General features: G+C 40.5%; 1 protein-coding gene across 5 annotated transcripts in view; it reads right to left on the reverse strand.

The window, feature by feature from the left end:
• Positions 1-14,346, reverse strand: part of pign (phosphatidylinositol glycan anchor biosynthesis, class N) — a 132,866-nt gene that overhangs the window by 28,940 nt on the left and 89,580 nt on the right. For all 5 annotated transcript variants that reach the window (XM_073024291.1, XM_073024294.1, XM_073024292.1 and 2 more), the window contains 3 exons: positions 10,120-10,234; positions 8,100-8,208; positions 4,901-5,003 (listed from right to left, as the gene is read on the reverse strand). In XM_073024291.1, the coding sequence (XP_072880392.1) occupies positions 4,901-5,003; positions 8,100-8,208; positions 10,120-10,234 (327 nt within the window). The remainder of the gene's footprint in view (positions 1-4,900; positions 5,004-8,099; positions 8,209-10,119; positions 10,235-14,346) is intronic.

Consider the following 14,346-nt stretch of genomic DNA (forward strand, 5'->3'; position numbering starts at 1 on the left):
CCTCAAGATTTACCCTGCAAGCCTTGTGAGATTAATGATTAACCTCCTGAGGTGGGCAACCTGAGGAGAAACTCAGAGGGGTATTAACATGTAGGGAAACGTGTCAATTGTGTCAACATCTAACACTGTGGTGGGGTGCCCATTAAGGCTCGCTACACTTCCAGCGTCAGTCTAACATGTCCACAATTCACTAAGCCTGTGTGGAAAGAGAGAGAAAAGTGTGGGTGGGAATTGGAGCACATGGAGGAAGCTCCTGCAGTCATGTGGAGGCCATCCAAATTCCTTATACAGACAGTGGCAAGAATTGAACCCCTATCGCTGACTGCCTGCATTATAAAGTGTTGGACTAATTGCTATGCCACCGAGCCACTCATTTCCTCTTAATCATTTTAACTCCCTAGAAAAGTATTAAAGCTCAAGTCAAAAGAAGATTTCATGAGGCGGTTGCAAGTAAAGAATCAAGTGATGACACCTCCAAGAATGCATCTATCCAGAATTAGCATTCCACACTAGAAGCAATGCACAATCTCCATTTTGGTTCTGCCATTTTGATAAATCAGATTCAAAAGCTTCAGGTTCAGGAGAGAATTGCTGGCATTTACTAAAGCACTCAAAACAGAGTATCTCAGTATTACCTGATCAGTGCAAAGAGAATGGAGACCCAGACTTAATGTGCTTTGTCTTTTTAATTCTCTGCTTACAGCCGGACAATGCAAGATCCCAGCAGAAGCTTTCACAGGGCATTTTCCTATCACCATCCTTGGATTCTATCAGTCATTTCAGAATCAGAATCAGGTTTGTTGTTACTGATGTGGATTATGAAATATTGTTCTTTTGTGGCAGTAGTATAGTGCAGGCATAACAAATTACTGCAAATCACAAGCCGTGCAAAAGAGGACTAATGAGGCAGTGTTCATGAATTCATGGACTGTTCAGAAATTAGATGGCAGAGGGGAAGAAACTGTTCCCAAAACATTGAGTGTAGGTCTTCATGCTCCTGTATCTCCTTCCTAATGCCAGTAAAAAGAGGAGGGCATGTCCCAGATGGTGAGGATCCTTCATGACGGTTGGTGTCTTCTCGTGGCATCACCTTTTGAAGATGTCCTCGATGGAGGGAAAACTTGTGCCCGTGATGGAGCAGGCTGAGTCTACGACCCTCTATAGCCTCCTATGATCCTGTGCAACGAGCCTCCATACCAGAGGATGATGCAACCAGTCAGAAAGCTCTCCGTAGTACAACTGTAGAAATCTGTTACAATCCTTGCTAGCATACCAAATCAACTCAAACTCACTGGCATGCCTTCATCATGACTACATCAATATGTTGAGTCTCTGAGATGCTGATCCCCAGGAGTTTGAAACTGCTCACCCTTTGAGATACTTGTATTGATATTGGTCTATTATTGTCAAAAGTACCAAGTTACAGTGAAAAGTTGTCATATAGGTCAAATCATTACACAGTGCATTGAGGTACAACAGTAATGCAAGAGCTACAGAGAAAGTGCAAGTTTAGAACAAGGTACGTTGTGAGGTCAAGTGTCAATCTGCTCCTTCATCTGATAACGGCAGGATAGCATTTTTCTGTGAGCCTGGTGGTACGTGCCTTCAGACTTTTGTATCTTCTGCCCAAATGAAGAGGAGAGAAGAGAGAAAACCCAGGGTGGGTGGGATTTGTGATTTTGATTATTTTCCTATAATCATCCTATATTATCAATTCACTGGATCACCAGTTCACCAACTGACCTCAAAAACTGATTTACACCTACCTCTCTGTACCCATAATCCAGACGTTTATTGTCTCAAACCAATGAGGTATGGTGAGTCATGAATAATTTTGTCTAGACTACACAGGAATAAAACACTTATAAAAAGTTGCATAAAATGTGAATACCACACAGGTCTCTTCCAAACAGAATGAAGAGCAACATCTCAAATATTCCAGAGTGCAATTAGTTTTGATGGCTGAATCAATTACCACCATTTTCCAGTTTGGGTCTACAAAGGAAAGAATTTTCATTCATTTATTATTTGACTCCATTGCTCATAACTGTTCCAAAGAATTCTTCTTGCAAAGAATTACTGTGAGCAGCAACGACTCCTACTCAGGGTATAACCTCAACAGCTGAATGATGCATAGTGTGATTCTCCCATGCAACAGATTAATAAACGGCCAGTTAATCTCCATTTAGTTGTGCCATAAGGCAGTTTACTACCTATCCAAAGATGACCAGTCTCACCTGAAGAGCACATCTAAAGCTTGCAGTGTGCAATCCTAGTGACCACAGACTAACAGCATCATGAGTCAGACACAAAGATTATACTAAGTGAACTAATCTACTGCAAGACACAAAAATTGCTCCTTGTTTAATATTATCCAAAAATTCTATGGATTTTGTCTCTTCCATCCAATCTGCTATTTATGTGAGAATTTGCAATATGATTGCTAGGCTGAGCACAGAGGTTTATAATCAGACTGGAGCTCACAGTTTATCTGCAATTAGTCGAAACAGAACTGACATTGGAGTGTTAAAAGAGCAATTAACCACCAGAAAAATACATTTAAATGATAGAAAGATAGATTTAAGTATGTCTTCAGAATCATCTAGCACTTCTTTTAATATCACCATTAAGCCTGCTATATGTGCTTGAGGTTGCTCCTAATTTCAGACGTAAACCTGTGGTTTACAGAGAGCTCATGTAGTGAAAACTGGTAATAAGTTCCATGACAGGAGGTAGACTATGACAGTACATGCACAATGGGTTTAGCAATTTGAGAGCTGGATAGAATATTGTGACGATGAAAGTCAGCCATGATCTTATCCAGCTGCCAGATAGTTAGCTGCTCTATTACATTCATAAAAGACAAATGACTGCAATTAAGGTTTTATGCACAAATAAAAAAATTCTAAAACCAACTATTTTAATGTCAGAAGCAAGATGTCCAAAATATTGTAAGAAAACCAATGGCATTAAACATTTCTGAGAAGGAATTAAATATCACTGCCTTGAAATTCTAGTTTGGAGCCAACCACTGCAGATTTCTGGAGTGTCCAAAATATGCTGCGTATTTTTTCTTGTTTTCAGCATCCCATCTTTTATTTGTTCCAGCACTGGCAGATGTTCTCCTTTAAAAACCAAAGACCTGAAACTCTAGAATTCCCATCCTGTACCTCCCTGCCACTATTTCCTCCCTTAACACCTCCTTAAAACTCATTCTTTCGCCAAACTTTTGATCTTCAGTGACTCAGTCTAAGATATTGTTTAAAGAAATGCATTGGTACATCTTCCAAGTTCGAGGTGCTATATGAAGATAGCTTGTCGCTGATGTACCTACCAACCAAATATCCACTAAGAACGACACAAAGCATTCATACAAATGATTAGTGTACTGTATCTTACAATTATCACTAGCGTAAAAACTAAAGTCATTAGTACTACAGATGGGAACACCCAAAAGGTTTTCTGGGTCTGATGTGTTTCTGCAATTACTACCATACTACAATAAAAAGGGTATTCGTAATTTTATAGTAAAATTGTACGTAGCTTGTAAGGCATCTGCTGCTTCAAGAAAATGTACACCTATGACGTAGGACCAGTAAACACCTTTCCTCCTTGGTAGTCCTCAATCCATACCCACTTTTACAGTCCAAAGTAGTACTGGAGTACTGGTTAGTAGGTTAATTTGGTGTTGGTCCTTTTCATGTCTTGTGGTGTATCAAGGAACATTTTTTTTGCTGTTTCCTCAGCATTTGTTCTTTTACGAGGCCGAGTTGCTAGCTCGATGCTCAACCCAGCACGGATGGAAAGCGTGCAAGGGGGCAGCCAGATTAGAAACCAGGACCATTCACCTCAAAGTCCGTTGCCGGCGCCACTACACCACCCAGTCAGCATTAAATGATTACTGTAAATTGCCCTACGATTAGGCTAGTGTTAAATAGGTGGATTACTGAGTGCTCGATGGGCAGCAAGAGCTTGTTCCACACTGTATCTCTAAATACATACATTCATATAAAACAAACTTCCATTCCTCCCACCCTTGAACAGAGCGAGATAACCTCTCTAACTTCACACACACAACCCAACTTCCATGGATGAAACAATGTCTACTGTACTTCCATGCTAAAGAATTCCAAGAAAACAGAGCCTATCATGACCTGGGGTAGTAGGGAAGTTAGTGTCTATTTTATTTATTGAGATATGGTGTGGAATTGGCCCTTACAGCTGTGCCTCCCGATTTAACCCTTGCCTAATCACAGGACAATTTACAATGACCAATTATTCTACCAGCCGATATGTCATTGGACTGTGGGAGGAAACTGGAGCACCTGGAGGAAACCCATGCGGTCACGGGGAGAACGTGCAAACACCTAACAGGCAGTGGCAGGAACTGAACCCAGATCACTGACACCATAAAGCGTTGTGCTAACCACTACGCCACTGTGCCGCCCCACATGTTATACATGAGGAGTGCATGTGATCATGATGTTCTCATTTTATGTTTCCAAATACTGCCTATTTAATGTTTCAACACAGAAGTTAATCAGTGCCTTATTATGCTACATAACAAGTACAGATATTAGAGCATTACTTATGCTGCATTAACAAAATGATACTATGTCATTATGGAACATTATGGTGTCTCTTTGAAAATTGTGCAATAACCTTACACTGTGTAGTATTTTTTTTGACCTGCAATTCTGTTTAAACTGAAAAAGCACGTAGAATATCCTTGGTTCAACATGCATTTGTTCAACAAACAAGTGAACAATGCATATATTATAGCACCTCTGGAACTGGAAAGTTTGGGGAAAAGTTCTCCGAGAAATATATTTTTTTAAAAAGTCATATACTTGCTCATTACCATCAGCAATTTGTTTTAGATGGGAAAATAAAAGGATACCCTGTGCTGAACAAGAGGTAGGTGGACATCAACGAGAGATAAATGCTCAGCAGCCGTTGAAAGATAAGTGTTGAGCTAAGTAAAGGTATCAGTAAGGAGGAGGCTGCAAGAAAAAGGAAGGGATATCAGAAATGCAACAGCATTCAACGTCAATGTAAAATGTGATATCACATCATCAAAGGCAACAGAATTCATACTATTATAATAAAAGGATGTATGCTTAGTGAAACTGCATTTAATAATTAGCACAAAAATATCTACTTCAATTCAGTAGAAATCATGCTAAGGAAATTCTTCTGTTTATATGATTGCCTTTGAGTCCTCTGAATACCCCAGAACACTTCTCATCGGAAGTACTCTCTCACAGTTGCTGATAAATTCATATGCCGAACTTTAACCTATTTGTGAAAAGCAAGGTGTGGCAAGCAACACTGCAAAAATTCTGCTTCTGGGATTTGGATTAAGTTGACTAGGTCACCAAACTTACAAAATCAGAATCAGGTTAATTAACACAGAACCTGGAGGTCCAGTGGACCACTTTTAGTTTGGCCCTACCTTTTGACCAGCTTAGCATGGGTGAACCTACCAAGAGACAAAGCATAAAGCCTCGACTCCAGCCAACATAGCTCTCCAAGTCATTGAGGCATGCAAGCCTCCAAATCCTACGAAGAGGTTGTGGTCCTCTTGGAGGCATGATGGAACTGACTGAGTTTATACCCATCTGTAGTCTTTTACAATCCCGCGCATTGGCGCTTCCATACCAGACAGTCATGTAATCAGTCAGAATGCTCTTCAGGGTAGAAATTTGCTAGAGTCTTTGGTGACAAAGAAAATCTTCTCAAATTCCAATGAAGTTTAGTCGCTATCATGCCATCTTTGTGATTGTAGCAAGACAAGATCGATCTCCTGAGATCTTGTGAAGCTGCTCATAATTTCCACCACTGCCTTCCCAATGATGATTGGTATGTTTCCCATCACTGAAGTCCACAATAAATTTCTTGCTCTTATGACACTAAGTGCAAGGTTGTTGTTGTGAAAACACTCAACCAGCAGATCTATCTCACTCCTGTCACCGTTTGAGATTCCACCAACAACAGTTGTGTCATTGGTAAATTTATAGATGGCATTTGAGCTGTGTCTAGCCACAGTCATAAATTTAGTGAGAATACAGCAGTAGGCTAAGCACGCATCCTTGAGGCATGCTAGTGTTGATTGTCTACGAGGAAGAGATGCTGCTTCTGATCCCAACTGACTGTGGGGGTTTGGAGTGATATGGGTTAAATGCAAATGGGACTAGTTTAAATAAAAGCTTGTTTGGCAAGGACCAGATGAGCCAAGAGGCCTGTTTTCATGGCCTATGAATCTATGACCCTGGAATCCATACAGTTCAGATTATACTGAATAACAAGGCTTAACAAAGTTAGTAGCATATGTCATATAAATAAAGTATAAAGTAATTAGTATCCTATGAATATAGACGGTTGACACTTGAAATAATTGAGGAAGAAAGCACCATAAAAATATTTTATAGGGTCATTGTGACCGATTTCCAATGTTGGGAAAATGAACAAAATAAAATTATCATTAAATTATGAGCGAATTATAGTGGCAGGACTCATCACTAACAATGAGATGAATTACAGAGAGGAGGTACTGCAAACAGTTTCAAACCCCTGGCAGTGCACATCTTGTACAAGCTCCTGAATACATGCTACATAATCCGAAATGGTCACCAACATCTCTGCTTTCTGAGGAGGCGGAGAGCTGGACTACGCACATCTATACCCGTGCCATTCTACAGATGCGCAGTAGAGAGCATCCTAACGAGCTACATCACTGCATGGTATGGAAACTGCAATGCCGCCGACAGAAAGGCTCTACAACGGGTAGTCAAAACTGCCCATTGCATCTTCAGCACCAGACCACCCTGCCCCTCTATCTAGGACATAGATACACAAGTGTGCAAGAGAAGTGTCAGTAACACCATGAAGGATCCCACCCACCCTGCTCATGGACTGTTTGTCCCTCTCTCATGAGGGAGGAGGCTGCACAGCATTCACGCCAGAACCACTAGACTCAAAAACAGTTACTTTCCCTAAGCAATAAGGCTGAAAAACACTTCTCCCCTCCACACCCCAACTCCTGCACCACCATGACATTATCATTTCCTGTCAGTCACCTTATGTACAGAAACTCCTGTGCCTAGCATCATTTTATGTATATACAATCAATGTATAATAGCTTTCTTGCATATTTATATTTATTGTGTTTTATTTATTATTATTGTATTCAGGTTGGAGGAACAACACCTTATATTCCATCTGGGTAGCCGCCAACCTGTTGGCATGAACATTGATTTCTCTAAATTCCGTTAACGCCCCTCCTCCCCTTCTTACCCCATCCCTTATTTATTTATTTAAATATTTATTATCCCCCCCCTTTTTTTTCCTCTCTCTGCCCCTCTCACAATCACTTGACTGTTCTCTATCTCCCTCTGATGCTCCCTTCCACCTTTCTTTCTCCCTAGGTCTCCCGTCCCATGATCTTTCCCCTTCTCCAGCTGTGTATCCCTTTTGCCAATCAACTTTCTAGCTCTTAGCTTAATCCCTGCCCCTCCTGTCTTTTCCTATCATTCCGGATTTCCCCCTCCCCCTTTCAAATCTCTTACTATCTTTTCTTTCAGTTAGTCCTGACGAAGGGTCTCAGCCTGAAACATCGACTGTACTTCTTCCTATAGATGCTGCCTGGCCTGCTGCGTTCCACCAGCATTTTGTGTGTGTTGCTTAATCTCTCAGAATTATTTACATTTCTTGTGGTTATTTAAGCCTCTCAAAGTTTGTTTGGTAAGTGAATCAAATGTATAAACCAAACAGACAGGCTTGGCAGCTAATTAAACCACAGCAGATCTGTATGACTCACATTAATGCCCTCATCTCCCTGGACTGCATTTGAACAATGGTTTCTAAAGCAAGGATGATTGTCCTACCACTGAGCCATGGCTGACGCCCTTTTCCCAATTGGTTTGCAGAATATTCAGGTTTCCATTAATGTTGCATTTATGAACCACTCAAAACAGACTGATGGCTATTTCTGCTCTGCTCTTTCAGAATATAGTTCTGACAACACTTCAGCGTGTCTCACCAAACCTAAAAGCTGAAGACTACAGGAGTTTGGAAAACCTCACACGGAACATTCTTACCTAGAGTTGCCCAGCTGATAACCTGGTTGACCAAAGGCACCCCGTGTTTAAGAACCAAGCTGGAGTGTGTGCTGTTCACAATATAGATTGACAGAACAATGAGCAAGATCTGCAAAAAAAAGGGTCTTGCATTAGATTTTTTAAAACAATACCAAATATTGGAAAAATCCAAGCAGCACTAATTAACATTAAAACCAAGTTATCCAGAAAATATGGTGCTAAACCACTTTGCTGGCTTAAAGCATAAGTGAAAGCAAATTTTGATGACATCTTTAAAAAACTTAAGGAAAATTTAAAAAAAAACTTCAGATGCTGGAAAACTGAAACAAAGGAAGAAAATGCTAGGAAAAAATTCAACAGGCCAGGCAGCATCTGTGGAAAGAGAAACAGTCAGAATGAAGAGTTGCCAACAGAAAACGTTGTTTCTCTTTCTTTCGAAACTGCCTGATCTGTTGTCTTTTTTCCCCAAAATTTTCTAATTCATGACTTCAAGACGTTCCAAAGCACTTTATAGGTGATGTAGTACTTTTGAAAGGTAGTCATTGTTGTAACTTAGATATGTGCCCTGCAAACTCCCACAAACAAAACTGTGAAAATGGACAGATAACCTGTTCTAGTAATATGGAGAGCACACCAGGAATTGATCCCATCTTCCTTTTTTGGCAAAATTGTTCTTTTCTTCTTCCACCCAGCAAAACATCCAATCAGCTGCATCACCGACAAAACAGCACTCTCTCACCATTCCACAATACACCAGTTTTTTGTTTAATTCTCTCGGATGGCAACACAGATCCCTCATTTTGAGCTGCAGTGCTATAACCTGATCATACCTCTCTTCTATAATTCATCAAAAGGATAATTAGTGCAACTGGGCATTGGGAGAGATGCTTAGCGCAATCTGTCCAATTAGTATTTATCCCTGGGATGGTCAGCATTAGGTGGCTGGAGGATGTTTTAGGTAAGGAAGCAGCAGAGGACTCCAACTACCACTGACTATTTTAGTGCACTTATCAAAAACGATTATTAAGCAAACTACTGAAGCATAGCAGCACAGAAATATAGATGTGGAAAAAAATCATTTAGTTCAAGGTTGTTGCGCCATTCAATGTCAAGAGTGACTTATCTTCCTTTCCCCCGTAACATTCAATGCTACTTGCTGATAATTTGCCCAGCCGGTCAAATCGAAAGCAAAAATAAATAGTGTTAGTGTATCCTACTGGAAAGAAATAATGAACAATTTATACATTATTCTGACTTGCAGATGTTTGAAATGGGTGTAAGTATTATTGTATTCTTAAGTGAAAATGCCATTCATTTAATCATGGATGGTTGTCTGAGGGTCTGAAGAATATGGGATTTTCCCCTTCATCCCCATAACCCCTCTTCTCACTTCTCTCATCCACAAAACTGAAATCTTTAGGTACAGCCAATATTAGAAAGAGAAAGCTCTCAGTGCATTTATCAGAAGAAGAAAAAATACAGGGTCAGTTCTTCCATCAAAATGCACTGGCTCATAGTGGAGGTGCATGCAGGTGCATGTCAAAAATAGCAAGCATATGACATTCATTGCTCAAGTTAATCCACAAGATTTGCGGTTTGAGTTACCCACAATGGGGAACTTGACAGGTCTGGACAGAAGATTTGTCAAAGAAAACATCTGTGTATGTGTAAAGCATTTCCAAGGACTAACAAAAGACAGAGACTATGTTTGGCAGGGCTGTAGTTGCTGTGGTTCAAAAACTGTTTTTTCCTATATTTTCATCTGGATGTCACTGAACCATTCAAAACAATAGATTTGTGCACAATTTATATATTAAATTTGTATTTAACAAACCACTAATTAAATATGAAGGTATTTCAGAATATCAGAAATGTGAGTATCACCTACTTGGTATTTACCTCGCAGCAAAGATGAAGAGCTTTATTGCACACCTTATGTCAATGCATGCTGCTCAAGATAATTAAGAATTAATCCAGCATAATTATGACAAGCACATACAGAAATGATATTAACACAAACCTGTACAATGTATACACTTTTGGTCACTGTGTCCTCAACTGTTTGTTGTTTTTCCATCTTGATTGAAGTGAAAAAGACAAAAGTGCAGATGACAGTGAGTAATCCAGCTCCTGTTCTGTTTCCACAAAAAGATGATTAATTAAATCATACAAAAGCTGACTGAGTATTACCAGCATATTCTGGTTTTATCTAAAACACACATGTTAATTTCCAATCAATTGCCACAGTCTTTTAAAATGCACAGAATCATGGAGTGCAAAAGGAGGCGTGACTTGCTTGAAAAATTATCAATTACAATTCTCTGTTCTTTTCCTTATGGTCTGCACTTTTCCCCCTGTTCCAGTATACCTTCAAATTAAAGTTTAATGTATTCAGAACATTATAAGCAGAAGTTAATCACAGGAAATCATCCAGCTTCAATTTTACAAAAGAGCAATGTGATGTCAAACTGTCTATTTTTGCTGCTTTATGAGATACAGCCACAGAATCATAGATCACTATAGCACACAAACAGGGCTTTCGGCACATCTCATCTGTGCTAAATTATTAATCTGCCTAGTCCCATCAACCAGTACCCAGACCACAGCCCTCCAATCCTTTCTCATCCATGTATTCATCCAGATTTCTCTTAAATGTTAAAAATGAACTCAAATCCACCATTTCTGCTGGCAGCTCAATCCACTCTTACCATGCTTCTCCTTAACTTCTCTTTAAACATTTCACCTTTAACCCTCAACCCATGACCTTTAAACTCACTCAACCTCAGTGGAAAAAAACCTGCTTGCATTTACCCTACCTATACCCCTGATAATTTTGTATACCTCTACCAAATCTCCCCTCAATCTCCTATGGTCCAGAGAATAACATCCTTACCTATTCAACCTTTCCCTATAATGGGACATTGGAAAAAATGTTGAATTTCCCCATGGGGATGAATAAAGTATCTATCTATCTATCTAAATCCTCAATTCCTGGAAACATCCTTGTGAATTTTCTCTGCACTCTTTCAATTTTATTGATATCTTTCCTTCAGGTATGTGACCAGAACAGCACATAATTTTCCAAATTAGACCTTACCCAAAAGTTCAAACTTTTAATTGTCAAACTTCAAAGTAAATTTATTATCAAAGTACATAAATGTCAGCATACAACCATGGGATTCATTTTCTTGCAGGCAATCACAGTAAATACAAGAAACACCTTAGAATCAATGCAGGACCTCACCCAACAGGACGGACAAGCTATGTGCAGAAAAAAAATACACCAACAAACTTTGCAAAAATGAAATTTTAAAGAAGAAAATAATAAATAAATAAGCAATAAATATTGAGAACATGACAACGCTCCGTGTAGATGTGTTCAATGGTGGGGTGGGCTCTACCTATGATGGACTGGGCTGAATCCACTACTTTTTGTAGGCTTTTCCATTCAAAGGCGTTGGTGTTTCCATACAAGGCCATAATGCAACCAGTCAATATCCTCTCTACCACATATCAATAGAAATTTGTCAAAAATTGAGATAAGGAAGTAGAGGCACTGCCATGCTTTCTTCAGAATGTCATTTATGTGCAAGACCCAGGACAGATCCTTTGAAAAGATAACACTGAGGAATTTGAAGTTGTTGACCCTCTCCACCTCTGATCCTCCAACTACAACTTGCTCATTCACCTCTGGTTTCTTCCACCTGAAGTCAGTAATCATCTCCTTAGTCTTGCTAACATTGAGTAAGAGGCTGTTGTTGTGGCACCACTCAGCCAGATTTTCAATCTCCCTCCTGTATGCTTATTCATTGCTACCCTTGATTCGGCCTACGACCACGGTGACATTGGCTAACTCAAACTTGGCATTGGAGCTGCGCTTAGCCTTGCAGTAATAAGTATAAAATGAGTAGAGGGGGGGGCTAAGCTCTGCTGAGGGAGATTGTGGAGGAAATGGTCATGCCGATCCAAATTGCCTGGGGTCTGCAAATAAGGAAATTGAGTATCCAGTTGCACAATGAGGTGGTGAGGTCTAGGGTGTGAAGCTTAATGAAAAGACATCTGCTGTTGACCTGTTGTGATGGGACGCAAATTGGGGTGGATCCGGGTCACTTCTCAGGCAGGAATTGATACGTTTTCTCATCAGCTTCTCAAAGCACTTCATCACCGTGGATGTAAGTGCAACTGGCCAATAGTCATTGAGGCAGGTTACCACCTTCTTCTGGAGCACCAGTATAATCGAAGCCTGCTTGAAGTAGGTGGGTACCTCAGACTGCCAATGCAAGAGGTTAAAGATCTCTGTGAACACTCTAGTCAATTGATCGGCAAGTCTTTAGTACTCAGCCAGGTACCAGTTCTGGGCCAGATGCTTTCCACGACTTCACCCTCTTGAAGGATGCACCCACATAATCAGGGGTGGTGGGAGTTCATGAAGGTGCCCCCATGATTTGATGATCAGAGTGAGCATAAAAGGCATTGAGCTTATCTGGAAGCAAAGCCATGTCACTTCGTTTCACTTTGTGGGAGGTGATAGCATTTAAGCCCTGCCACCGCTGCCGAGCAATCATCAGTAATTCAAGTTTAGTCCAGAATTACCACTTTGCATGTGAGACGGCTTAGCAGAGATTGCACACAGACCTCTTGAATTTAACATGGTCACCAGACTTGAATGCCACTAATCTGGCCCTCAGCAGATTGTAGATCTTATGGTTCACCCAGGGCTGCTGGTTAGTGAAGACTCGGAATGATTTTGTGGGGACAAACTTATCTATGACCGTCTTTATAAGTCCACGACAACCATGGTGCATTCATATCCACTGATGAGTCCTTGAACAGAGCCCAGTTTACTGACTCGAAGGAATCCCATACCGCTCCTCTGCCTCCCTCGACCACTCCTTTATTGTTCTCATCCCTGGAGCCTTACTCTTTAGCTTCTGCCTGTATGCAGATTCAAGGAGGACAGCTAAGTGATCAGATTTCCCAAAATATGGTCTAGGTATGGAATGGTAGGCATTCCTAATTGCAATGTAACAGTGGTTAAGTGTGGTGAGTTAACTGGGCAGAGTTTTCTTCAAACAAGCCTGACTGAGGTCACGGACAAGTATTGGAAAGACATCAGGGTAGTCTGTTTCACTTGCTAATCATGACATTCAATATGTCGAGTGCTTTTTTAATATCTGTTTTTGGCAGTACATAAACTGATCAGGATCATGGAGGCTATCTCTTGGATAATAGAACAGTCAGCACTTAATCAGCAGATGTTCCAGATTTGGGGAACAAGAGTGCGACAACAATGGTTCAAGCACCACAAAGAGTTGATCATGAAACACAGACCTCTACTTTTTGCCTTCTCTGAATCAGTAGTCCGGTCTAAAAAGAAAGAAGCCTTTGGGTTTTACCAATATATCTGGAGTGAGCCGCGTCTCTGTGAAACACAGAATGCAGCAATTCCTCCTTTCCCACTGACACAGCAATCTTGCCTTTAGGTCCTGAATTTTGATCTCCAGCGACTGTATATTTACTAACAAGATACTGAGTAGAGAGAATTTTATTCCTCTGCATTTCAACCTGCCTTGGAGTCCTCCCCTCCTTCCTCTCTTCCAGCCATGTTGATGTACCATACCTGCATGCTTCAGTGTCAAGTCCACTGAGTACTTCAGAAGATAGTGAAATCACAAGTTCCTTAAGACGGTTCGAAAGCACGTTGCTTAAAGGGAAATTACAGGCTGCAGATTGCAGGAGAAATTCAGAAGACGTATATTTAGAAGCTTTGTAAGCACCTGCAACATGTCGTCGTGATTCACCAGTGCTATCTTGGCGAAGGGTTGTGTACACCTTCACATGACATCCAAGTTCCTGCTCTCAATACAGTTAATTACGACACAACTGGACATTTTGGCCCAATTAGCTGAAGTTTAACCGATTAACCGATGGTCCAATTAACCGGAATCCACTGTACTTTGATTTACGAAGACCAATGTGCCAAAAGCTTTCCTTATGACCCTATCTACTTGTGATGCCACTTTGAAGGAATTGTAGGTCTGTATTCCAAGATCCACCCCCTGCTCTACCACACTCCTTAGTGCCCTACCATTTGCAGTGTAAATCCTATCCAGGTTTATCCTCCTAAAGTGCAACACCTCACATTTGTCTGCATTAAATTTCATCTGCTATTTTTCAGCCCATTTATACAACTGGTCCAACTGCATATTGTGCATGAATATTACACAGTGTCAAAATAAACTTTTGA

The sequence above is a fragment of the Hemitrygon akajei genome, chromosome 20, assembly GCF_048418815.1.
Source record: "Hemitrygon akajei chromosome 20, sHemAka1.3, whole genome shotgun sequence".
NCBI lineage: Eukaryota > Metazoa > Chordata > Chondrichthyes > Myliobatiformes > Dasyatidae > Hemitrygon > Hemitrygon akajei.